Source organism: Lynx canadensis, chromosome F1 (assembly GCF_007474595.2).
Source record: "Lynx canadensis isolate LIC74 chromosome F1, mLynCan4.pri.v2, whole genome shotgun sequence".
NCBI classification, from domain to species: domain Eukaryota; kingdom Metazoa; phylum Chordata; class Mammalia; order Carnivora; family Felidae; genus Lynx; species Lynx canadensis.
Window position 1 is genome coordinate 21,007,563 of NC_044319.2, and position 24,520 is coordinate 21,032,082.

A 24,520-nucleotide genomic window follows, 5' to 3' on the forward strand; every position below is an offset into this window, starting at 1 on the left:
TATATCAATAGTTTGTTCCTTTTGATGGATGAGTAGTAGTTTATTGAATGGATATACCATAATTTGTGTATCCTCACTCATTGAAAAATATTTGGGTTGTTTCAGTTTTGAGTAATTATGAATAGAGCCTCTATAAATATTTGTGTACAGATTTCTTTATAAACGTAATCAGGAGTAATATGATAAGTGTATCATATCAAACTGTTCTTATCTGGAGAGCAGTAGATATTACTAATAATTTTTATTTTTAGCTATTCAAATATGTAGTAGCGTCACAGTGTGAATTTGCATTTCCCTAATGACTTGTTGAACATCCTTCCATGTGCTTACTTGCCATCTGTAATACATAGTTCTTGGTGAAATGTCCAAGTGTTTTGCCCATTTTTTGGTTGGGTCATTTTTTTTCTTTAAATATTCTGAATGCAAGTGCTTTGTCAGATGTGTGATTTTCAAATGTATTCTACTTGTAGCATATCAGATATTCTCTTAATAGTGTCTTTTATATGGCAAAAGTTTTTAATTTTGAGAAATTCCAGTTTATCAGTATTTTTCTTCTATGTACAGTGTTTTCTGTATCAAGACATCTTGAGTTAATTTTAGTGTAAGGTATGAGGATTAGGTCAATATTAATTTTGTTATGTATGGATGTCCAGTTGTTTTAGTATCATTTGAAAAGACAGTGCTTTCTCCATTGATGAATAGCCTTTGTAGGCTTGGCAAAAATCAGTTGTCTACATTTGTGTGTGTCTGTTTCTGGACTCTGTGTTCTCCATTGATCTACCTGTCTCTTCAATAATACCACACACTGTCTTGATTACTGTAGCTTTATAATACCTCTTAAAGTCAGGTAGTAGGATTCCTCCTCCTTTATTCTTTTTCAAACTTGTTTTTATTTATTTATTATTTATTATTTTTATTTTTATTTTTTTAATGTTTGTTTATTTTAGAGAGAGACAGAGAGCAGGCAGGGGAGGGGCAGAGAGAGAGGGAGACACAGAATCTGAAGCAGCATCCAGGCTCTGAGCTGTTAGCACAGAGCCTGAAAGGGGCTTGAACCCACAAACCATGAGATCATGACCTGAGCTGAAGTCGGCCACTTAACCGACTGAGCCACCCAGGTGTCCCTCAAACTTGTTTTTAATATTCACTTTCCATTTACTTTTCATGTAAATTTTAGAATCAATTTATATCTGAGATTTTGATTGGAATTACATTAAATCTATAGATAAGTTCAAGGAGAATTAACATCTTTAATCTGTGAACGCAACATATTTCTCTCTGTAGGTTTTCTTTTATACCTTTGTCAGGGTGTTACAATTTCAGTATACAAGACATGTTTTATTAGCTTTATGCCTAAATATTTCACTTGTTTTGGGAGCAATTGTGATACCTTTTTGTTTCCATATTTTCATTGCTAATAAATACAAGTTGAGTTTTGTATTTTGACCTTAATCCTATGAACTAGCTAAACTAGGAGGTGCTTTATGGATTTCCTTTGAGATTTTCTACGAAGATGATAATGTCTGAATTGGGACAGTTTTATTTCTTCCTTTCCAATCTGTATGTCTTTATCTTTCTTCCTGTCTTATTAATAATTATACTGGCTAGAATTTCAAATATGATGTTGAACAAGAGTTGTGGGAGAGGACATCTTGTTGTCCTGCTGAATGGTTTTATCATGAATACATGGGTGTGAATTTTGTTAAATGGTTTTTCTGTACGTGTTGATGTGATCATGTTGATTTCTTCTTTTGATCAAATATTGCAGAAGACTGGAATTCTTGGGATAAATCCGACTTGATCATGGTGTATTATTCTATTTATATTGCTTGATTCCATTTGCTAATATTTGGTGTTTTATGTCTGTTTTCATGAAAGATACTGGTCTGTGGTTTTCTTGTACAGTCTTTGCCTGTTTTTATTTTTTTTTATTTTATTTTTTTTTCAACATATGAAGTTTATTGTCAAATTGGTTTCCATACAACACCCAGTGCTCATCCCAAAAGGTGCCCTCCTCAATACCCATCACCCACCCTCCCCTCCCTTTGCCTGGTTTTAGTACCTGAGTACTGCTGGCTTCATAAAATAGATTTGGAAGTGTTCTTTTTCTTTTCTATTTTCTGGAAAAGATTATATAAAATTAGTTTTATTTCTTTTTTATTTTTAATTGACATTTTGTGGTAACTGAAAATTCTTGTGCAATTATAAGAAATAATACAGAGAGATCTTCTGTAATCTTTGCCCATTTTCTCCAATGGTCACATTTTAAAAAATTGTAGTAAGTATTACAACTGGGATATCAACATTGATAAAATCTGCCTATCTTATTCAAATTTCTCCAGTTTTAGTTGTATTTGTGTGTGTGTGTGTGTGTGTGTGTGTGTGTGTGTGTGTAGTTTTATATAGTGTTAGTACATGTGTGGGTTCGTGTATCCAGCAGCACAGTCAAGATACTGAGCACTTCCGGGGGCACCTGGGTGGCTCAGTCGGTTAGCGTCGACTTCAGCTCAGGTCATGATCTCATAGTCTGTGATTTTGAGCCCTGCTTCGGGCTCTGTGCTGACAGCTTGGAGCCTGGAGCCTGTTTCAGATTCTGTGTCTCCTTCTCTCTTTGCTCCTCCCCTGCTCATGCTCTGTCTCTCTGTGTCTCAAAAATAAATAAAAACATTAAAAAAAAATTTTTTTTAAAGATATTGAACACTTCTATCCTCATGAGAATTGTATTGTCCTATTACAACGACACTCATCCTCTCTCCATAATCCCTAACCCCTGGCAACCACTAACCATTTCTACATTTTAAAAATTTTGTCATTTTAAAAATGCTGTATAAATGAAATCATATAGTTGGCATTTTTTGCTCAGTATAACTTATCTGAGTTGTTGCACAAATTGTTCTTTTCCTTTTTTTGCTGAGTAGCGTTCCATGTACATGTACATGTCACGGTGTTTCACCATTAGCCCTTTGAAGAATATTTGGGATGTTTGGAGGTTTAGCTATTGGAAAGCTGTGATGAACATTTGTATACAGGTTGTTGGGTGAACATAAGTCCTCTGGAATAAATATTCAGGAGCGAAATTGCTAGGTTGTGAGGTAATTACATGTTTGGTTTGATAAGAAACAGCCATCCTGTTCTCCAGAGAGGCTGTACTACTTTACATTACCTCCAGCCAAGTATTGAGTAATCCAATTTCTCTACATCCTTATTGGCATTTGGTGTTGTCACTGTTTTTTAGCCCTTTTGTTAGGTATACAGTACTTTTATTGGCATTTCCCTAATGGCATATTTGCCCTCTGTGTATCATCCTTGGTGAAATGTCTTTTTCCCATTTTCTAATTGTTTTTTTTTTTTTTTGATGTTTTTACTCTTGAATTATGAGAGTTCTTTATATTCTGGATCCCACTCCTTTATTAGATATTTGGTTTGCTAATATTTTCTCCCAGTTTGTATCCTTTGTCCTCTTTACATGGGCTTTTGCAGAGAAAACATTTTTTAATTTTGATGTAGTCTATTTTAACACATTTTCTTTTTTTAATTTTCATTTTTTAAGTTTTTAATTTTAATTCTAATATAGTTGATAATAAAGTGTTATATTAGTTTCAAGTGTACAATATAGTGATTCAAAGTTCTATACATTACTCTGCGCCCATCATGGTAAGTGTACACTTTAATCCCTACCACCCACTTCCCCTCTGGTAACCATCAGTTTGTTCTCTGTAGTTAAAAGTCTGTTTCTTGGTTTGTCTTTCTCTCTCCTTTTTTATTTTTTCCTTTGCTCATTTGTTTTGTTTCTTAAATTCCACACATGAGTGACACCATATGGTATTTGTCTTTCTCTGACTGGCTTATTTTGCTTACATTATACTGTCTAGCTCCATCCATGTGGTTGTAAATGGCAAGATATCATTCTTTTTTATGGCTGAATAATATTGTTTATATATGTATATGTATATATATGTATATGTGTATATGTATACACACATATATATAACAGACACCACTCTTTACACACCATACACACACACCACCTCATTATCCATTCGTCTATTGATAGACACTTGGGCTGCTTCCATAATTTGGCTCTTATAATTAATGCTGCAATAAATATACAGGTGCATGTATCCCTTTGAATGAGTGTTTTTGGGTAAATACCCAGTAGTGCAATTACTGGATCATAGGGTAGTTCCATTTTTAACTTTTGAGGAACCTACATACCGTCTTCCAGAGTGGCTGTACCAGTTTGCATTCCTACTTACAGTGCACAAAGATTCTCCTTTTTCCATATACTCTCCAACACCTGTTTTTTGTGTTTTTGACTTTAGTCATTCTGACAGGTGTGAGGTGATAGCTCATTGTGGTTTTGATTTGCATTTCTCTGATGATGAATAATGTTGAGCATCTTTTCATGTGTCTGTTGGCCATCTGTATGTCATCTTTGGAGAAATGTCTGTTCATGTCTTTTACCCATTTTTGAATTGGATTATTTTTGGGGTGTTGAGTTGTATAAGTTCTTTGTATATTTTGGATGCTAACCCTTCATCAGAGATGTCATTTGCAGATATCTTCTCCCATTCAGTAGGTGATCTCTTAGTTTTGTTGACTGTTTCCTTTGCTGTGTAGGAGCTTTTTATTTCACTATAGTCCTAATAGTTTATTTTTGCTTCTGTTTACTTTGTCTTAGGAGACAATATCTAGAAAAAATTTATGTCGTGTCAGAGAAATTGCTGTCTGTGCTCTATTCTAGAATTTTTATAGTTTCAGGTCTCACATTTAGGTCTTTAATCCATTTTGAATTTATCTTTGTGTTGGGCATAGGCCAGTGGTTTAGTTTCATTCTTTTGCATGTAGCTGTCCAGTTTTTCCAACACCATTTGTTGAAGAGACTTTTTCCCCATTGCATATTCTTTCCTCCTTTGTTGAAGATTAATTGGCCATATAAATGTAGGTTTATTTCTGGGCTTCCTGTTCTATTCCATTGCTTTATATGCCTATTTTTGTGCCAGTACCATACTGTTTAGATTAATATAGCTTTGTAGTATGATTTGGAATTGGATTGTGATTTTTCCAGCTTTATTTTTATCAGATTTTTTTTCAATGTTTATTTTTGAGAGAGAGAAAGAGAGAGAAAGGGAGGGAGGGAGAGGGGCAGAGAGGGAGACAGAATCAAAAGCAGGCTCCAGGCTCTGAACTGTCAGCCCAGAGCTGGTCAAGCGGCTTGAACTCATGAACTGTGAGATGGTGACCTGAGCCAAAGTCAGACATGCAGTTGACGGAGCCATCAGATTTTCTTTTGATGGATTGTGATTTTGATGTGAAGACTGAAGACTCTCTGACTAGCTTATAAATCTGTCCACTTAATTTTTGTATAAAACAGGAAGTTTAGGCCAAGGCTTTTATTTATATTTATATATATAAATGATTATTTTTGAGAGGGAGAGAGCACAAGTGGGGGAGGGGCAGAGAGAGAGGGGTGCAGAGGATCTGAAGTGGGCTCTGCACTGACAGCTAAGAGCCTGATGTGGGGCTTGAACTCATGAACTGTGAGATCATGACCTAAGACAAAGTTGGACGCTCAACTGACTGACCTACCCAGGCACCCCAGTCAAGGCTTTATTATTATTACTATTATTATTGTGCCTGTTGATACCCACTCGTTCTAACAACATTTGATTAAAAGACTACTTTTCTCCATTAAATTGTTTATGCACCTTTGTAAAAAGTCAGTTGAGCATATTTGCACTGGTTTATTTCCAGGTTCTCTGTTCTGTTTCATTGATCCATATGTCTCCCTCTCGACCAATACTACCCTATTACTGTAGCTATATAGTATGCTTTAATATCTGCTAGAGTGATTCCTCTCACATTATTTTTCTTTGTCGAGATTATTTTAGCTATTTGAGGGTTTGTGCCTTTCCATATAAATTTTAGTATGAGTTGTCTACTTCAACAAAATACCTTGCTGGGATTTTGCTAGGAATTACATTGCACTTACTCATCAGTGGGGGACAGTTGACATCTTTACTATGTTGAGCCTTATAATATACAAACATGTTTCTACATTTATCTAGATCTTCTTTGAATCTTTACATCAACATTTTGTAATTTTCAATGTACAGGTCCTGTACATGCTTTAAGTATGACCTATTTATTTCATATTATTTGGAATGATTGTAAATGGTGTTGTGTTTAAATTTTAGTTTTGTATGCTCATTGCTGGCATATAGAAATGCATTTGATCTTTCTATACCAATCTTGTATTCTGTGACATTGCTCAGATTTTTTGTAGATTCCTTGGCATTTTTTTACATAGACAACTATGTCATCTGCAAATAGGGAGGTTTTGTTTCTTCCTTTCTGATCTGCATGCCTTTTATTTCCTAGCACTATGTTGAATAGGAGTGGTGAGAGACAAACTTGCCTGATTCCTAATTTTGGGGAGAAAAGCATTAAATATAATTTTGGTTTTTTTAAGATTTTTTTTTATCAAGGTGAGAAATTCCCCTCTATTCCTATTTTTCTGGGAGTTTTTCTCAAAAGTGTGTGCTGAATTTTATCAAATGCTTTTTCATTGATTGTTACCATATTATTTTTCTTCTTTAGATTGTTCATATAGTGGGTTACACTGTTTGAGTTTCACATGTTAAACTAGCTTGACATACCTATAATAATAGCACCTGGTCATGGTATATAATTCTTTTATATATTGTTATATTTGGTTTGCTAATGTTTTATTGAGGATTTTGCATCTCAGTTCATGAGAGATACTAGTCTGTAGTTGGTTTTTGTTTTTGTTTTTTGTACTATCATGTATGGTTGTAGTATCAGGGTTGTAGTATCAGTATACTATCTTCATAAAAGGAGTTGAAAAGAAATGTTGCCTTTTATTTCCTGGAAGAGATTATGTAAAAATTGGATCCTTTTTTGTGGGTGGGTGGAGGTTAAATCTTTACATGGTTTGTAGATTACTTCAGTAAAACTGGCCTGGAGATTTCTTTTTCAGAAGAATTTAATTCATTGCTTTAATAGATAAAAGATTATTAAAGGTGACTGTTTCATTTTGGGTTAGTTTTAGTGTTTGTGTTTTTTGAGGAATTGGTTCATTTAATTTAAATTGTCAATTCTATGTGTCTACATAGAATTGTTAATAGTATTCCTTTATTATCCTGCAGCAGTGATACCCTCTTGCATTCCTGATCCTGGAAATTTGTATCTTTTTTTTTGTCAGTTTTACTAGAGGTTTATCAATTTGAGTGAATTTTTTCCAAATAATCAGCTTTTGGTGTCATTGATTTTATCTGTTTTTCTGTTTTCAAGTTCATTTTTGTTGTTCAGTGTTCAATGTTGTTCATTGCTCTTTTTGCTTTCTTTGGGTTTATTTTCATTTCTTTTTCTACTTTCTTAAGATGGAAACCTAGAGGAGTGCCTGGGTGGCTCAGTTGGTTAAGCATCCGACTTCGGCTCAGGTCATGATCTCACGGTCTGTGGGTTCAATCTCCATGTCGGGCTCTGTGCTGACTGCCTGGAGCCTGAAGCCTGCTTTGAATTCTGTGTCTCCCTCCCTCTCTGCCCGTCTCCTGCTCATGCTCTCTCTATCTCAAAAATAAATAAACATTAAAAAAAATTTTTTTTTAAAGATGGAAACCTAGATTATTGATTTGAGACTTTTTTCTTCTAATGTAAGCATTTCATGCTATGACCTTCTAAACACCACTTTAACTACATCTCACAAGTTTGAATCTATTATATTTTCATTCATTTCAAATATTTGGTGATATCTTTTGAGCTGTCATCTTTGACTCATTATATGACCCATAATTGTTATATGGGGCGTGTAACAGTGGGTCATATACATATGGATTGTTTAGAAGTGTGTTGTTTAGTTTCCAAGTGTTTAGACATTTTCCTGTTATCTTTCTCTTACTTGTTTACAGTTTAATTCTCTAATCTGAGACTTACATTGTATCACTTCAGTTTTTTAAATTTGTGAAGGTTTGTTGACACAGGATGTGACCTACCTTGGTGAATGTCCCATGTGCCTTTCAAGAGACTGTATATTCTCCTTTGTTGAGTGGAGTGTTCTATAAAGGTCAATTAGATGTAGTTGATTGGTGGTATTATTTACTTCTGTATCCTTGCTGACTACTAGTTTACTCATTACTGAAAAGGATGTTGAAGTCATCAACTATAATCTTGGATTATAGCCATTTCTCCTTCTTATTTTTTCCTTATGTATTTTAAAGCTTTATTGTCAGGTGCTATCTAGTTAGGATTGGTATGTTTTCTTGGTGAACTGACCCTTTTATCATTATGAAATGTCTTTCTTTATTCATAGTTACTTTCTTTGCACTGATGCCCACATTGTCTAGTATCAGGATAGCCACTCTAGCTTTATTTTTTTATTCTTGACGTAGTGGATCTTTTTTCATCCTTTTACCTCTAACTTAACCTACCTATATCATTATATTTGAAGTGTTTCTTGAGACAGCATGAAGCTTGGACATTTTTTAATCCATTCTAATTATCTGAATTTTAATTAATATGTTTAAACATTTTACATTTAATATCATTATCGGTATGTTTTGATGATAGGTCTGCCATTTTATTATGTTTCTGTTTGCTCCTTCTGCTTTTCGTGTTTTTGCTTTTTCTTTCTTCTTTTAGTAGTATTCTTTTTCAGTATTTTTTTTTATTTAGTACTTTCTTAGTAGTCCATTTTAGTTTATTATGTTTTTATTATATCTACTTACGTAGTATTTTTACTAGTTACTCTAGGAATTACAATATACATCTTTGACTTTTCACAATAGACATAATCCATATTTACCACTTCAAGTGGAATATAGATATCTTAGCCACCATGTAGGTGTTTTACCCCTTCCCACGTCCTTTATGCTATGTTTACATATAACAACTATGGATGTTGAGAATTTATAATGCTAAATTTTTTTGCTTTACACCTTCAAACATATAGATGATTTAGGAGAAAAATAGTCCATTGTACTTACTCAGGTACTTATCATTTCTGTTATTCTTTATTTCTGATACTCCAGTCATCCTTCTGGTATCCCCTCCTTTCTGTCCAAGGAACTTCCTTTAGAAATACCTTTAGAGTATGTCTGCTGACAAAGAATTTTTTTAGTTTTCTTCATTCAGAATGTATTTCATCTTCATTCTTGAAAGATATTTTTGCTGGATGTGGAATTCTGGATTACTAGTTCCTTTCTTTCAGACCCCTTTAAAGATTTCATTCCACTTCCTTCTGGCTTTAATAATTTGTGATGAAAAATCTGCAGTATTGAAATTGTTGTTCCTTTATAATTATCATTTTCTTTTGGCTACATTTTAGATGGTTTCTCTGTCTTTAGTTTTTAGCAGATAGATTATAATGTATCTAGACATGAATTTCTGTGGGTTTATCCTGTTTACTAAGCTTTTTGACTCTGTAAGTTCATGTCTTTCATCAAATTTGTGAAGTTTTCAGACATTTCCTCAAATAATGTTCTGCACTGCACTCTTCCCTTTTCTCATTCTGGGACTCCCATGAAACAAATGTTAAGCCTTTGGTATTGTCCCCAAGGCTCTGTTTGCTTTTGTTTTCCCAGTTTTTTTCTCTTTGTTGTTTATATTAGATCTGTCTTCAAGTTCATGCATTGTTTACTCGCATTGTTTACTCTCATCTCTGTCCTGCTATTGAAAACAGAGCTAGGGGGGTCTTGATATTCAGGATAAAAACCTTCACTTAATTCCCCTGTTTTTATTATGCTTGCCTTACCCTCAGTTTTATCCCCCAAGAAGACCCTCTGGTTTTCCAGTGGGGAAAAAAAGTATAGTTTCTTGGGTTTGTGAAATAGGGGAGGGTGTCTGAAGAGCTAACTGCTTTTTACACAGACTTTCAACCAGTGCTTTTGTTTTCATTCCCACTTTACATTCTCACTTCCAAAAACCTTGTAGTAGCAATTCCTGAGGGTTTATAGTATCTTTAGTATAAATTTGGGTTGCTTCTCAGTTTTTCCTGCCTATAAGCTCAGGATTCTAGTTTTTCAGGACTGCTTAGTAAGTTGTCACTTGTCTGTTTTCCTGTATCTATAATTGTAGGTGGTGTTTTCTCCTCTTTTCTCTTTATGAGTTTATACCTAAATCTGTTTATTTTGGTGATGTTTCAGAAGAGAGACAGTAATAAATTATGTATTTATAAATTATGGCAAACTGCCATCTTTACCTGTAGTCAGGAAAAAAATTGTAAACCTAAATTTTAAAATGTACTCATATAGCAACTGTAAATTAAAGTTTTACTTTGTCTTCTGATACATTCTAGGATGAGATCCCCACTGGAATGCCATGCCTAGAATCAGTGACTATTGGTGATGATGTTTGGGATGAGAACTGGCTACCTTTTCAGGCTAAAATGGGAAAAGGGGGTGATGCTGCCTCCCACTTATTTACCTCAAGCCTTGGTGGAAAGAAGCCTTATCCGTCATGTGAGGAAATGCCGCAGAAGGTTAGATCCCTAGGAAAACAGAAAGCTTATCATTACTGAAAAACGGAAATGTAAATTTCCTCAAGAAATCTATACACTCGGGTATTCAGAAGCATCTGTCAGATGATAATTCCCAAGAATTCATTTTTTTCCCTCAAGATGGCAGTGGTCGGGAAGAGGACAAGTTGGAACAGGGAAGAAGAGTAAATCATGGGCTTATTGTCCCATCTGTCCTTTCAACTGTTATGATTTTTGTTTTATCACTGGGAACCTTTGGCCTTAGGATCTATAAATAAACTGTTTTCCCTAATTTTATTTTTATTAGCCTTGTAATATAATCTCTGAATCTCTGCATTGAGAATATTAGCTAATATTAGGCCTAACTATATACTTAAAATTTATTTCCCACTGGTTATTAGAAGAAATATCTATAGTTAAATTGCTCCTTATTATTTGTGCTGTTTAAAATACTAGATGATCATGAAAAATCATCTGGCCATGAAAAACAGTATTGAAGAAAATAATACAAACCAGAGTTGTATTTGTTTCTATGAGAGCTGTGTTCCAAGGAATTCAAGGTATTGGGTGTGGACAAATAAAATAAGGGGGGAAAGTCACACTGATACAGAAACTTAATAAACACTTTTTCTTGTTTAATTGACTTTGCCTCTTTGCCTTTCCCTTGCCCAAGTTATTCTCTGTTTGGATCATGTACTCATACAGCAGCTATAAATTAAAGCACTCTAAAACGTATCTTAGTTTATTGTAGCATTTTTTTCTCTATAGGATTGGTGCTTTTCTAAACTCAAAGATACATGGGATGATTCATGGCAGCCTTCAGGCCTTGTGAATGGAATGAAAGTAGAAGCTCAAAAGCAAGAGGGACTGGGTGCTCAGGAGAAAAATACTGGCACAACCAGAATTCAAAAGGTAAATGTCTAATGAATGTTACTGTGACAGATTCTTACGGGGAAGTACTTTCATTTTTAGAAAGTAAAGTTCTGGTTAATGATCCCACTCTGAGCATTTGGTGGAATACATATACACAAAATGTATGTTGATTTAAAATTAATTTCAGTCAATTTAATATATTTATCTCTTCAGAAGAAAATCCTAAGCCTAGAATTGAAAGATTGATTAAACCTCTATGTTAGAGAAATAGAAAACAGATATTTTCATATAATTTAGCCATAAGGAATGTTTATAGCAATAAATGCGTACATAAAAAAGAACAGTGACACACGACTTAACTTTATATCTTTGGGAACTAAAACAAACAAACCAAAAACAGCAATGAAAAAAACAAACTAAGACCAAAGTTAGCAGAAGGCATGAAATAATAAAAATTAGAGTAAAAATCTATGAAATAGAGAACAGAAAAAAAATCAATGAAATTAAGAGCTAGATTTTTGAAGCTATAAACAAAATTTGCAAACCTTCAGCTAGACTAATAAAAATGGAATACTCAAATATCAAAATAAAAGAAGAAACATCAAATTTGATGCCAAAGAAATAAAAAATGATCTTACTACAATTATATACAAACTGGATAACCTGGAAGAAATGGATAAATTCCTACAAACATAACAACCTACCAACACTGAATCACGAAGAATAGAAAACTGAATAAATAGGTCAATAACAAGTAAGACTGAATTAGTAACCAAACCCCACCCCTCTCCCCAAAAAAGGATCAGATAACTTCACTGGTGAATTCTACCAAACATTTAAAGAATTAACCTTCTCAATCGTTCTCAAACTATATATCATAATCATCCTCGTGAGTGTGAAATTGTATGTTATTGTGGTTTGGGGCTATGCTTTTGATTGCATATGTTAATCATGAACATGTTTCTTGAAAGTCTGTCATTAATCTCTAGTTCCATGAGGTATATTTCTAGATAACTATGATGGAGTCAGTCATTAACAACTAGAGAGAGCTGAATTTGGCAGAACAGTGCTTCTCAAACTATAATGTGCCTACACATGCCCGGAGAATCTTGTAAAAATGTGGGTTCTGACTGGGCGGCATTGGGACGGGGACACAGGTTGTGCATATCTAACACAAGCTCCCAGTTGATGCTGCTACTGCTGGTTGGCGAACCACACTTTGAACAGCAAGGCTGGACAGCGCTCTTTGGAGAAGGAATCTTGATTGTCGCTAAGTGCTTAAGTTGACTGAAGGTACTTGGTCTCAGAGTACCATACGGATTTAGAAAGGATTCATCCATGGGTTTGGGGTTGTTGTTTTTTTTTTTTTTTTTTCAGAATGAGAAGCTATCACAGTGCATCTTAAATACGTTTTAACAGTGCATCTTTCTTCAAAAACCACCCTTAGGAAAGAAAAAGAATATAGCTTTAAAAACTTGTTTCTGATTTTGATTTTTGTTAAACTTGTAAAAATAGGCAGCAGACGTGTGGGTGCCTGGGTGGCTCAGTTGGCTGAGTGCCCGACTCTTTATTTCGGCTCAGGTCATGATCTCACGGTTTATGAGTTTGAGCCCCATATCAGGCTCCGTGCTATCCGCGAGGAGCCCATTTGGGATTCATTCTCTCTCTCTCTGCCCCTCCCCCACTTGCATGTGCATGCTCTCTCTCTCTCTCAAAACAAACTTAAAAAAAGGCAGCAGGGCATAATGTAAAAATCACTTGGTCTGAGTGGTCTGCAGTTTAGGGTTTAGCCTTATCACAACTTAATGCCAGATAACATTGAAGAAGATAAGTGCTAAGTTACATAGATTGTATCTACTTCAGCAATGACGGTATAGTAGGATACAGGATCTCATGGTTAAAATTTGACACTCCATTCACTGAAGCCCAAATTTAGTCTCCATATAGGATGTTCATCTCTTTCTCTCAAATCCTAGTTCTTAATGCTCCATTTTGTCTCTTCTGAGGAGCCTTCCTTTAAGTACTTTATGTTCTATGCAGGTAATGCCTCCATTTGTGGCTCGCTGCAGCACATACGCTATTTCCTAACTGAGGACTGTGAGTTTAGGGACAGTGATCCTATCTTACTAGGAGGTGGGCAGGTGGGGCATAGAGAACATGGACTGGGCTGAGTTCTGGTCTCTGCTTTGTCTCCTACTTGTTGACCTTGGATAACTTAGCCTCTTGTGAAAAGCATTATGCTAAGTTAAAGGACCCACAGTAAGGAAGACCTAACACCTAAGCTAGTGCCTTGTACTGTGGTTTAAAGGAAGAAGCACGTGCAAGTAACTTCACGCTGTGCCTGACAGTGTGCCTGCCGTGTGCGCTTTCTCATTTCCTGCCACTCTTCCTTAGCTCTGTGTGGCAGCAGACAGTACCATGTTTGCTTATAACATGTGTTCAGTAAATGCTTCCTGGATTGAATGGATGGTCACTAAGTTAGAAAAGGACTTGTTTCTTCTGGAGAGTATCTAGGTTCTTAAAAGTGAGTCAGTTATTAATGATGATATGAAAAATATTTGTCTTGTATATAAGGATCCAAAACAGGGTTAATTCTTCCTGTTATGCTAACAATTACCTTTCATGCTTTTGCCCTACTTTTCCCATACTGCAGCAGCCAAGCTCAGAGAGTTCTTCAGACTCTTCCACATTGCCCAAATTGGAAGAGTTCTACATCTCTCTTATCCAGTCACAGCAGTCAGCAGAAGGGAGCCAGTTTGAGCCCAGCAGCACTCAGACTCAGGCAAAGCAAACCCAGCTACCCCCAGCAGCCTTCAGCGCAACCCCTACGGGGATTGATTCCCCAGAAAAACACTCTGGTTCAGGTAGGTTTACATACAATTGACAGATACCGTGGTTTGTCATTTATCTTTTCCAGAACATAACTTGAAAAATTGCTGACTTTAGCATTTGTCTCAAGTCCTTACGTTATTCTGGGCTCAATTGTTCCCTTTTATTTTGCCACTCCTTTTTTTTTTTTTTCTTTTGCAGTTTGGTTGGGGGAGTCAGTTTTACAGACAGTGAAATTTGCCACTTTTGACGTGTACAGTTCTGTGAGTTTTGACATATGTATCCAGTCTTGTAACCACCACCACCACCACCATCATGATATAGAGCAATTCCACGCAGTTCCTCGCGTCCGTCTGTTGGTCTGCAGTCATTCACTCCCCTTGCTTGCTGGTTCCTGACATGTTACTTTCCTTTTTCTAGAATTTCATAGAAAGAGAGTCATACAGTGTATAGTTTTTAAGTCTGAACTTTTTCACTTAGGATGTTTTAGAGATTCATTTATATTGTTGCCAAGGTCAGAAGTTTGTTCTGATTTACTGCTAAGTAGTACCCCATTGTATGGATATAGCATAATTTGTTCATTACATGACAGACATCTGCGTTGTTTCCGGATTTGGGCCATTATGAAAAAAGCTGTGAACGTTCACATACAGCTCTTTGTGTACACATACTCAGTACATGCCAAGGAGTAGAATTGCTGGCTCCCATGATCATTACATGATTAACTTCTTAAGAACTGCCAAAATGTTTTCCAAAGTGGCTGTACCATTCTTTATTTGCACCAGTAATATATGAAAGTTCCAATTGCTCCATCTCCTTGCCAACACATGATATTATCAGTCTTAAAATTTTGCCATTCTAGTGCGTGTGTAATGGTATCTTGTGGTTTTAATTTGTATTTCCCTCTTTGCCAGTGATGTTGACCGTCTTTTCGTGTGCTTACATGCAATCTGTATATCTTCTTTAGTGAATTGCACGTTCAAATATTTGTTCATTTTCATTAAATTATCATCTTTTCATTGATGTGTAAAAATTATACTTGACACAAAAGCTTTTTTCAGATATATATGTGTGTGTGTATATGTATATATACATCACAAATATTTTCAAGTGTGTTATTTCCTTAACAGCATCTTTGGAAGAGCAAAAGTTTTCGTTTTGATGAAGTCTGATTGATTTTTTTCTTAGTGTAAAGGTTGACCTTTTTGTGTCCTGTTCAGAAATCTTTTTTAACCCAAGTAACTGATTTTCTCTTTTTCATATGAAAGTTCTCTAGTTTTAGGTCTTACAATTAGATCTGTGATCCAATTTGTTAATTTTTGAGTTACTATTTGTATTGTTATTATTATTATGGTGCGATATAAGGATTAATGTTTATTTTGACTGCATATAAAATATTCACTTTTAGCATCAGTTCTTGAAAAGGCTGTCCTTTCTGGGGCACCTGGGGTACTCAACAGTTAAGCATCTGACTCTTGATTTCAGCTCAGGTCATGACCTCATGATTCATGGGTTTGAGTTCCCACATTGGGCTCTGAGCTGAGCCTGCTTGGGATTCTCTCTCTCTCTCCCTCTCTCTCTGCCCCTCCCTGGCTGTCTGTCTGTCTGTCTGTCTCTCAAAATAAATAAATAAACTTTAAAAAAGAAAAAGAAAAGGCTGTCATTTCACTTTTAAACTGCATTGATATCTTTGTCAAAAGTCAGCAGGCTGTATATGTGAGGGTCTATTTCTAGACTTCTATTATGTTTTAGTAGTCTGTATGTCTTTATACCATTGGCTTGATTAGTGTGGCTTTATAAGTCATGAAATCATACAATTTTGTTCTTTATCAGATTGTTTTGGCTATTTTAGGTCATTTTCCGCATGAATTTTATTTATTATTTTTAAATATTTATTTTGAGAGACAGAGAACGTGCGTGCGCGCAAGTTGGGGAGGGGCAGAGAGAAGGAGACAGAATTGCAGGCAGGCTCTGCACTGTCAGCACAGAGCTCAATGCAGGACTTGAACCCTTGAACCATGAGATCATGACCTGAGTCGAAATGAAGAGTGGGACACTTAACTGACTGAGCCACCCAGGAGCCCCTTCCATATGAATTTTAGGATTAATGTAAATTTACACAAAGCTTGTTAAAGTTTTTATTGAGATTTTTTTTTCATATGTTATAATATTAGTTTCAGGTGTACAATATAGTTATTCACCACTTGCATACGTCATCTGGTGCTCATCACAAGTGCACTCTTTACCCTCCATCACTTTGCAGGTAGGTACCTTCTCCCATTCAGGGAGGTTTTAGGTTTTTGATTGTTTCCTTTGCTGTGTAGAAGCTTTTTGTTTTGATGAAGTCCCAACAGTTTATTTTTGCTTTTGTTTCCCTTGCCTCTGGAGACTTATCTAGAGCTATGACTGATGTCAAAGAGCTTACTGCATGTGTTCTTCTCCAGGATTTTAAGGTTTCAGGTCTCATATTTAGGTCTTTCATCCATTTTGAATTTATTTTTGTGTATGATGTAAGAGAGTGGTCCAGTTTCATTGTTTTGCATGTTGCTGTCCAGTTTTTCCAACACCATTTGTGAAGAGTCTGTCTTTGACCAATGATAAGATTCTTTCCTGCTTTGTTGAAGATTAATTGACCATATAATTGTGGGTTCATTTCTGGGTTTTCTGTTCTGTTGATATACGTGTCTATTTTTGTACCAGGACCATCCTGTTTTGATTATAGCAGCTTTGTAGTATAATTTGAAGCCCCAAATTGTGATGTCTTCAGCTCTGCTTTTCTTTTTCAGGATTGCTTTGGCTATTCGGGATCTTTTAGTGTTTCCATACAAATATTAGGATTGTTTGTTACAGCTTTTTGAAAAATGCTGTTGGTATTTTGATAGGGATTGCATTAAGTGTGTGGATTGCTTAGGGTAGTATAGACATTTTAACAATGTTTGTTCTTCCAGTCCATGAGCAAAGAATGTTTTTCCATTTCTTTGTATCCTAGTTTCTTCATAAGTGTTGTATAGTTTTCAGAGTACAGATCTTTTACCTCTTTTGTTAGGTTTTTTCCCAGGTATCTTGATTTCTTTTTCTGCTGCTTCATTATTGGTGTCTAGAAATGCAACAGATTTCTGCACATTCATTTTATGTCCTGTGACTTTGCTGAATTCATATATTCTAGCAATTTTTTTTGGTGGAGTCTTGAGTTTTCTATATAGGGTATCATGTCACCTGCAAATAGAGAAAATTTGACTTCTTTGCTGATTTGGATGCCTTTTTATTTCTTTCTGTTGGCTTATTGCTGAGGCAAAGACTTCCAGTACTGTGTTAAATAGTAAAAGTGAGAATGGTCTACCCGGTCTCGTTCTTGGATGTAGAGGGAAAGCTTTCAGTTTTTCCCCATTGAAGCTGATACTAGCTGTGGGTCTTTTGTATATGTGTTTTATGTTGAGGTATGTTCCGTCTATCCCTACTTTGTTGAGGGTTTTTATCAAGAATGGATGCTGTATTTTGTCAAATGCATTTTCTGCATCTATTGACAGGATCATATAGTTCTTATCCTTTCTTTTATTAATGTGATATATCACATTGGTTGATTTGCAAATATTGAACCAGCCCTGTAGCCCAGGAATAAATCCCACTTGATTGTGGTGAATAATTCTTTTAATGTATACCGTTGGATTGAATTTTCTAGTATCTTGTAGAGAATTTTTGCATCCAGTTTCATCAGGAGTATTGGCCTGTAATTTAGTGGGGTCTTTGTCTGGTTTTGGAATCAAGGTAATGATTCATAGAATGAGTTTGGACATTTTCCTTCCTTTCCTGTTTATTTGGAACAGTTTGAGAAGAATAAGTGTTAACTCTTCTTTAAATGTGTGGTAGCATTCTCCTGGGAAGCCATTTGGCCCTGGACCTTTGTTTGTTGGGAGACTTTTTTTTTAATTTTTAAAAAATGTGTATTTATTTTTGAGAGAGAGACACAGAGCATGAGACGGAGAGGGGCAGAGAGAGCAGGAGACACAGAACTCGAAGCAGGCTCCAGGTTCTGTGCTGTCAGCGCCGAGAGCAACATGGGCTCGAACTCATGAACTGGGAGATCATGACCTGAGCTGAAGTCAAGGCTTAACAGACTGAGCCACCCAGGCCCCCTGTTTGTTGGGAGAGATTTGATTACTGATTCAGTTTCTTTGCTGGTTATGGGTCTGTTCAAATTTCCTATTACTTCCTCTTTCAGTTTGGGTAGTGTGTGAGTTTCTAGGAAAGCAAAGCAGCCATAAATAATACACAAATGAATGAATGTAGCTGTTTTCCAATAAAACTTTATTAAAAACCAGGTGGTAGGTAGGCTGGATTTGGCCCACAGACTGTCGTTTATCAACACCTTTGTAGGTCCAGGTTTCTGTCCAGCATTATTTTATTTTTTGCTTGAAGAACTTACATATCTTGTGGTGCTGGTCTGCTACTGATGTCTTTTCTCAGTTCTTTCACGTTAGGCAAAGCCTTTATTTTTATTTCATTTCATTTCATTTCTTTAAGTTTTTTTTTCTGGATATAAAGTCATAGGTTGGTATATTTGTCACTGCATTAAAAGATGTCACTTTGCTTGTCACTGTGATGTCAAGTCTGTTGTCATTTTTGTGTTTGTTCCTTTGTAATGTGTTATTTTCTCTGGATGCTTTTAAGATTTTCTCCCACATCACTGATTTTCAACAATCTGATTATAAGGTGGCTTGGTGTAGTTCTCTTTGTATTTCTTCTGCATAGAGTTCATTGAGCTCTTGGATCTCCAAGTTTATAGTTGCCATTAAATCTGAAAAAAATTCAATCATTATTCTTCAAATGTGTTTTTCTGTCACTCCCCCTTCTTCTTCTTTTTTTTTTTTTTAAACTCCAATTTTACACATTATATGCGATAGGTCACTTTTTCTACACCTACTGGTATACTTCTTTTCCTTAGTCTTTGGATGGTCTATTTTTTTTTTCTTTTTAAAATTTTTTTTTTCAACGTTTATTTATTTTTGGGACAGAGAGAGACAGAGCATGAACGGGGGAGGGGCAGAGAGAGAGGGAGACACAGAATCGGAAACAGGCTCCAGGCTCTGAGCCATCAGCCCAGAGCCTGACGCGGGGCTCGAACTCATGGACCGCGAGACCGTGACCTGGCTGAAGTCGGACGCTTAACCGACTGCGCCACCCAGGCGCCCCTCTATTACTGTCTCTTAATGGTGCTCACCTTTTCTTGTTCAGTGATTAATATATTCTTTTCCCATCCAGTATATTTTTCATCTCAGAAATTGTATTTTTCATCTCTACTGGTTTGGTTTGGGTCTTTTTTAAATCTTTTTTTTTTTTTTTTCCTCATCATACTTGTATTTTTCTTTGCCTTCTTGTATACCTGGAGTACCCTTTTTTAAAAAAAAATTTTTTTAATGTTTGTTTTTGAGAGAGAGAGAGAGAGAGAGAGAGGCGCAGACAGAGCACGAGCAGGGGAGGAGCAGAAGGAGGGAGACACAGAATCTGAAACAGGCTCCAGGCTGTGAGCTGTCAGCACAGAGCCCGATGCAGGGCTCGAACTCACAAACCGTGAGATCATGACCTGAGCCGAAGCTGAACGCTCAACTGACTGAGCCACCCAGTGCCCCTACACCTGGAGTACTCTTAGAACAGCTATTTTAATACCCTTTCCTTGTGATTCTGGCATGTGTACCATTTCTGTCATTTGTGTCATTGCTGAATTGGCTTCTACCTGTTGCTTTTTCTCCTGAGAACAAGTCCTATTTTTCTCTCTTCTGTGCACATCTGGTAACTTTTTGTTATATGGCAGACACTGAATTTTACATTATTGACTGGGCCTCTTTTTCTTTTCCCTCCCCTCCCCTTCTCTCCTTCTTTTCTCCTTCCTTCTCTGTGTGTATCTCTCTCTCTCTCTTTCTCTATCCACCCATCCACCAATTGGTTGGGGGGGATTGGGGAAGATGCAGTTTAATCACCTGAAATTGGTTTTATCATTTTTGCATTTCTTTTAGGTTTCATTAGGCTGGCCTAGAAAAGTCTTTAGTCTGTTGGCCCTGCTATTTAGGCAGTACCATTCTGAGGGTAGAGATAGGACTAGATGTTCCATATGTTAGGATTTCTTTACACTCTGTCTGGTGGGAACACGCCCTACTTTGCCCAGAAGCTACAATGATTGTTCTGCCTGTTCCTTTCAGGATGGTTTTCTCCTTGGCCTCATGGTCTCCTCACGTGCCTGAGCCAGATCACTAGCCAGCCTAAGACTCAAAGGGACCTCTCTGCAGATTTCCATCTGCTTCTTCTCTGGTACTTTCCTCCCACAAATTCTAGGCAGCTTGGCCTCCATGAGTTCCAAACTCTGTCTTTTCAACCCAGTAAGATCTCCAGGCTCAGTTTGGATTCTCCCTTCTTGTACTGAAGCCAGGAAATCATCTTAACAGTGAGCTGAGGCCCTTGTAAAGCTCACTTCATTTGTTTCCCTTCTCTCAGGGATTACTATCTTGCATGCTTGCTGTTCAGTGTATAACAGCTGTTGTTTCATACATTTTGTCCAGTTTTCCAGTTGTTTAAGGCAGAAGAGACTGTTTTTCAATTCCTGTTGAATTAACCTTATGTCCGGAAGCAGAAGTTTCACTACTCTTTATCCCTTTTAAAATCTGAACTCACCAAAACTTTGTGTAAAACCACTTGTTTTTATTTGAATGCACCAGCTCTTTTCCCCTCTTGTGGGCATTAATTACAACTTTTTGATCAGAATTTTACTCTCAAATTCTTGAACGTAATTCACCACAAATGTACGGAACATATGCCACATGCTGCTATGTTAGGTGCTAAAAATGCAAAGATGAATAAAGTACTGATTATGCCTGCATTTTCTCTAGATTTTCTGAAATATGTGTTTTTAAGATCTAGGGCAATGCTTTACAAAATGTAATCATACCGGTGGCAGTTTGGGAAGTGTTTGTGATGATGGACATTGTTTAGCTCACCTAGATTTTTTTTTTAAACTAAAGCAGAGCTTTCTTGAAGGAAGCAGTGTGTTTGCTTAGATGCTGGCATCAGAGCGCCTTCTCTCATTGTAAGCAGGCGGTAAACGGGTGCGCTGGCCTGGAGTAGACGCGTGAGAATGCCTGGCATCCCTTCCTGCTGTTCAGAACTTTTGGCATTGGAGTTCCCAGCGAATTTATTTCATTTAAAAGGTTCTTTCTTCGTAGTTGAAACTAATTCCTAAGGAATTTGTTTTATGGCTGATAACTGGTTTTTGGAACTTCTTACAAACATCTTGGTCAATTTTGTTTTTACACTGGCACAGTCTCAAATTGGAGCCACTTTGGCAGTAGAAAACACCCGTGGGGTACACTTGTGTTCATTGCCGGGTGGAAATAGGGGAGCTTAAGGGCTCCTCCCTGGAGTTGGAATCATATCCAACTTATTTTTATCGTGTCCTAGAGAGAAAATTTCCCTTCCTGTTCATAAGTACGTTTCCCCCCTCTCTTTCCCTCTCCTCATTCTGACAAGGATTTACTTCATCTCAACGCATGACTCTCCACCCTCATTTCTTTTCCATTTGTTGACTGGTTTCCCAGGCTCATCTCTGATCGTAACAGAAGGTGTCACCATGTAACAGAAGTTGATTGTAACACATGTTAATAAAGAACTAGAATGGGAGAGAGAAGGCAGAGTATGAGAACCCCTTGAGAAGACTTGTGTGTTCTTTCTTTTTCAGTGGAGAGCTCTCCAGAGCGCCTGAAGAATGATTTTTCTAGTAGCCATGCTATTACAGTGTTCAAAGACAAGAGTCACGGAGCCATGGACCAGCTGTCTTTGATTTTGTCTCCTGACCACCAGATCTCCCAGAAGCTCTACATTCCCCGGAGTACAGCCACTGCCGCCTTAGGAGCTGCTGCGCGGCTGGCCACATCCAGGAGCCTCCTACATTGGTATCCCAGTGTGAAAAGGATGGAAACTTGAGGGAGGAAGTCGAGGAGAAAGCAATAAGCCAGGTGCTTTAGGGCTTGGTGATTTCCCAAGGCCAAAATAAGGCGGTATTGAGACAAAACGGTATTTTGATAGTTGATGCTTATGTCTTTCTGTGTGATTGTATGTTAGCTGTGTTATGCTAACAGTCCACTTTGTTGTGTAAGTATTGATATTTAATGTTTTAATGTTTATTGTTCCCTATAGTTTTGTTCACCTCAGTTTAATGTAGTGTAAAGGAATTCGTGTGTGTGTTTCTATAAATGTCTTTCTTGTACATAACATGACTGATAAATGAAAACTGGAAAACTGATGTCTTGTGATCCATATTTAGTAAGACAAAAATGATCTCTGATTCTTCAGAAAAAGGATGTCTGAATTGTAAGGCTCCTTTTTTTTTTTTTTTCTCATTTGAAATTTTCTAGATCATGGAGATAATCCAGAGCTCCACTTCTTACCACTATCATTTCTTTAAAATGCTAGGCTCGGTGAGAAAATCCATATCCTGAGGCTTTGGTCGTGAAAGAACTTTCACATTAAAAAAAGTAAGCTGTCTTTCAGTACAGGCAGTTTCTTGAAGACTCATAATGCAATTCTAGAGACCGGTTGTTCACACTTAGCTGACTGAGCCTTCCCTGTAGGACTCACGGTTCCCAGGAGCTCCTGGGTGGTAGTCATTCAGGAGGGTACTGTTTAAGCATCTGTGTAACATGATGCTCTCTGAAGTCAAATTGTGGGAAACGCTATAGGACATTTTGTTAAGTTCATAGAATGAACCATCAAGAACAAACAAGAGACTGAAAGGTGAAATTAAAGAATGTGAGTGATACTAATTTAAATTCTTTGTGGTAAAATACTAGACTTATCCCCAAATTTAAAAAATCCAATACAGAATCATTTCTTAGAATTAAAATTTGAGAAAGAGCTGTGAATTACTGGTGTGCTACTTATAACTAGAGTTTCACCTTTCTAGCCCCTCTTCTAGGCCTCCTATTTCGGCATTAAATGCCAGAGCTGGCCCCTACTTCCTTTCTCTCTCTCTCTCTACAATACAGGATTTCTCTTCTTCTCAAGTACTTAATCAGGAAAATGTCCACTGAGGAAGAGAATGAGATGAGAGTAAATTTAGACTATTACTGGCTGGAACTTCTTAGGATTAAGAATCGTGAAACAAAGTTAAACCCAAAGTCTCTAAATACTGATGGCTTTTGGTTTAAAAACTTAAGAGAAAACATATTTAATGCAATAAAATTTGAAAATCCAGATTCACCTTTAATTCCAATATATCTTTAAGAATGATATTCTAATTGACAAAAAAAAAAATAATAATCTGGAAACATCACGATAGCTGGCCTAGTAGAAAGAGCAAGTTCCCATTTGGGCTTTTGTGATTTTATATCAGACATCTTTATTGGAGAAGACAGTTGAAAAGTTATATGGAGGGTCAGTGACCAGTTAAATATCCTACTCAACTGTGATATGAACTGGAAAAGTTCTGGTTTTCTTTGTAGGTTTAGGTAATTATCCACAGTTTGTTTCTAAAGAAGAAGATTCATTTTAGAATCACACTTCTTAGAATTCTTCCTTTAAAGAAACCAAGTGTGAAAAATATACTTGACTTCTCTAGATGGGCAGTCATTTGGCTTGGGGTGAGGTGAATCTGGTAGAAGCGATGTTTATGTATTTCGTCGGTTACACTGTAACTCTGTGTAATGGCACTGAGCTACCAGTAGGGATTCTGCCAATACTGGGTAACCTGATGGGGATTACAGAATCACTGTGCTAAGGCTCTTTCATATTCCCATCCTTTTGCAAATGGCCAGATGATTATTTAGACAGAGGCATCTCTAACAAGTGTCAGTATACTTTGAAAGAAGCCTATTTGGCAATTAATAGTTAACATCCTGAGTGAGCAGAGTGAAGAATGAGCCTCCGAGAGGCTTGTACATATTTTGACTACTTGACTTTGACTGGGACGGCCAGTCTGCCAATTTGTTTATCCCATGAGGTGGGTTTTGCTTGGTAGTTAACTGAAATAGCCCAACACATCAACAAAATTTAGTAGATCATTTGAACATGAGTAAATAGATTTATGTATATGGGCAGGGATAACAATAAGATGTTAAAACAATAGGTAGCTGCTCTGTAGTTTAGGGTTAACTATATTTTATTGTCTAAAGATTGGTTGACACATATACTTAGAACAGACCCCGCCCCCTGTATTTTTGTTGTTAAAGATCTGTTAGAAGTGATGGAGGTCCCCAAGTGTTGACTGGGATGTGGGGGCCTGAGGTGTGTGAGAAGGAATGGGTATAAGAACATAAAGGAAAATTCTGGTTATAAACTCTT

General features: G+C 36.6%; 1 protein-coding gene across 1 annotated transcript in view; it reads left to right on the forward strand.

The window, feature by feature from the left end:
• Positions 1-22,672, forward strand: part of TDRD5 (tudor domain containing 5) — a 94,679-nt gene extending 72,007 nt beyond the window's left edge. Inside the window, exons 14-17 of the mRNA XM_030303272.1 lie at positions 10,316-10,498; positions 11,264-11,407; positions 14,022-14,232; positions 21,921-22,672. Coding sequence (XP_030159132.1) covers positions 10,316-10,498; positions 11,264-11,407; positions 14,022-14,232; positions 21,921-22,165 — 783 coding nt within the window. The 3' untranslated portion in view covers positions 22,166-22,672. The remainder of the gene's footprint in view (positions 1-10,315; positions 10,499-11,263; positions 11,408-14,021; positions 14,233-21,920) is intronic.
• The last annotated feature ends 1,848 nt before the right edge of the window (positions 22,673-24,520 follow it).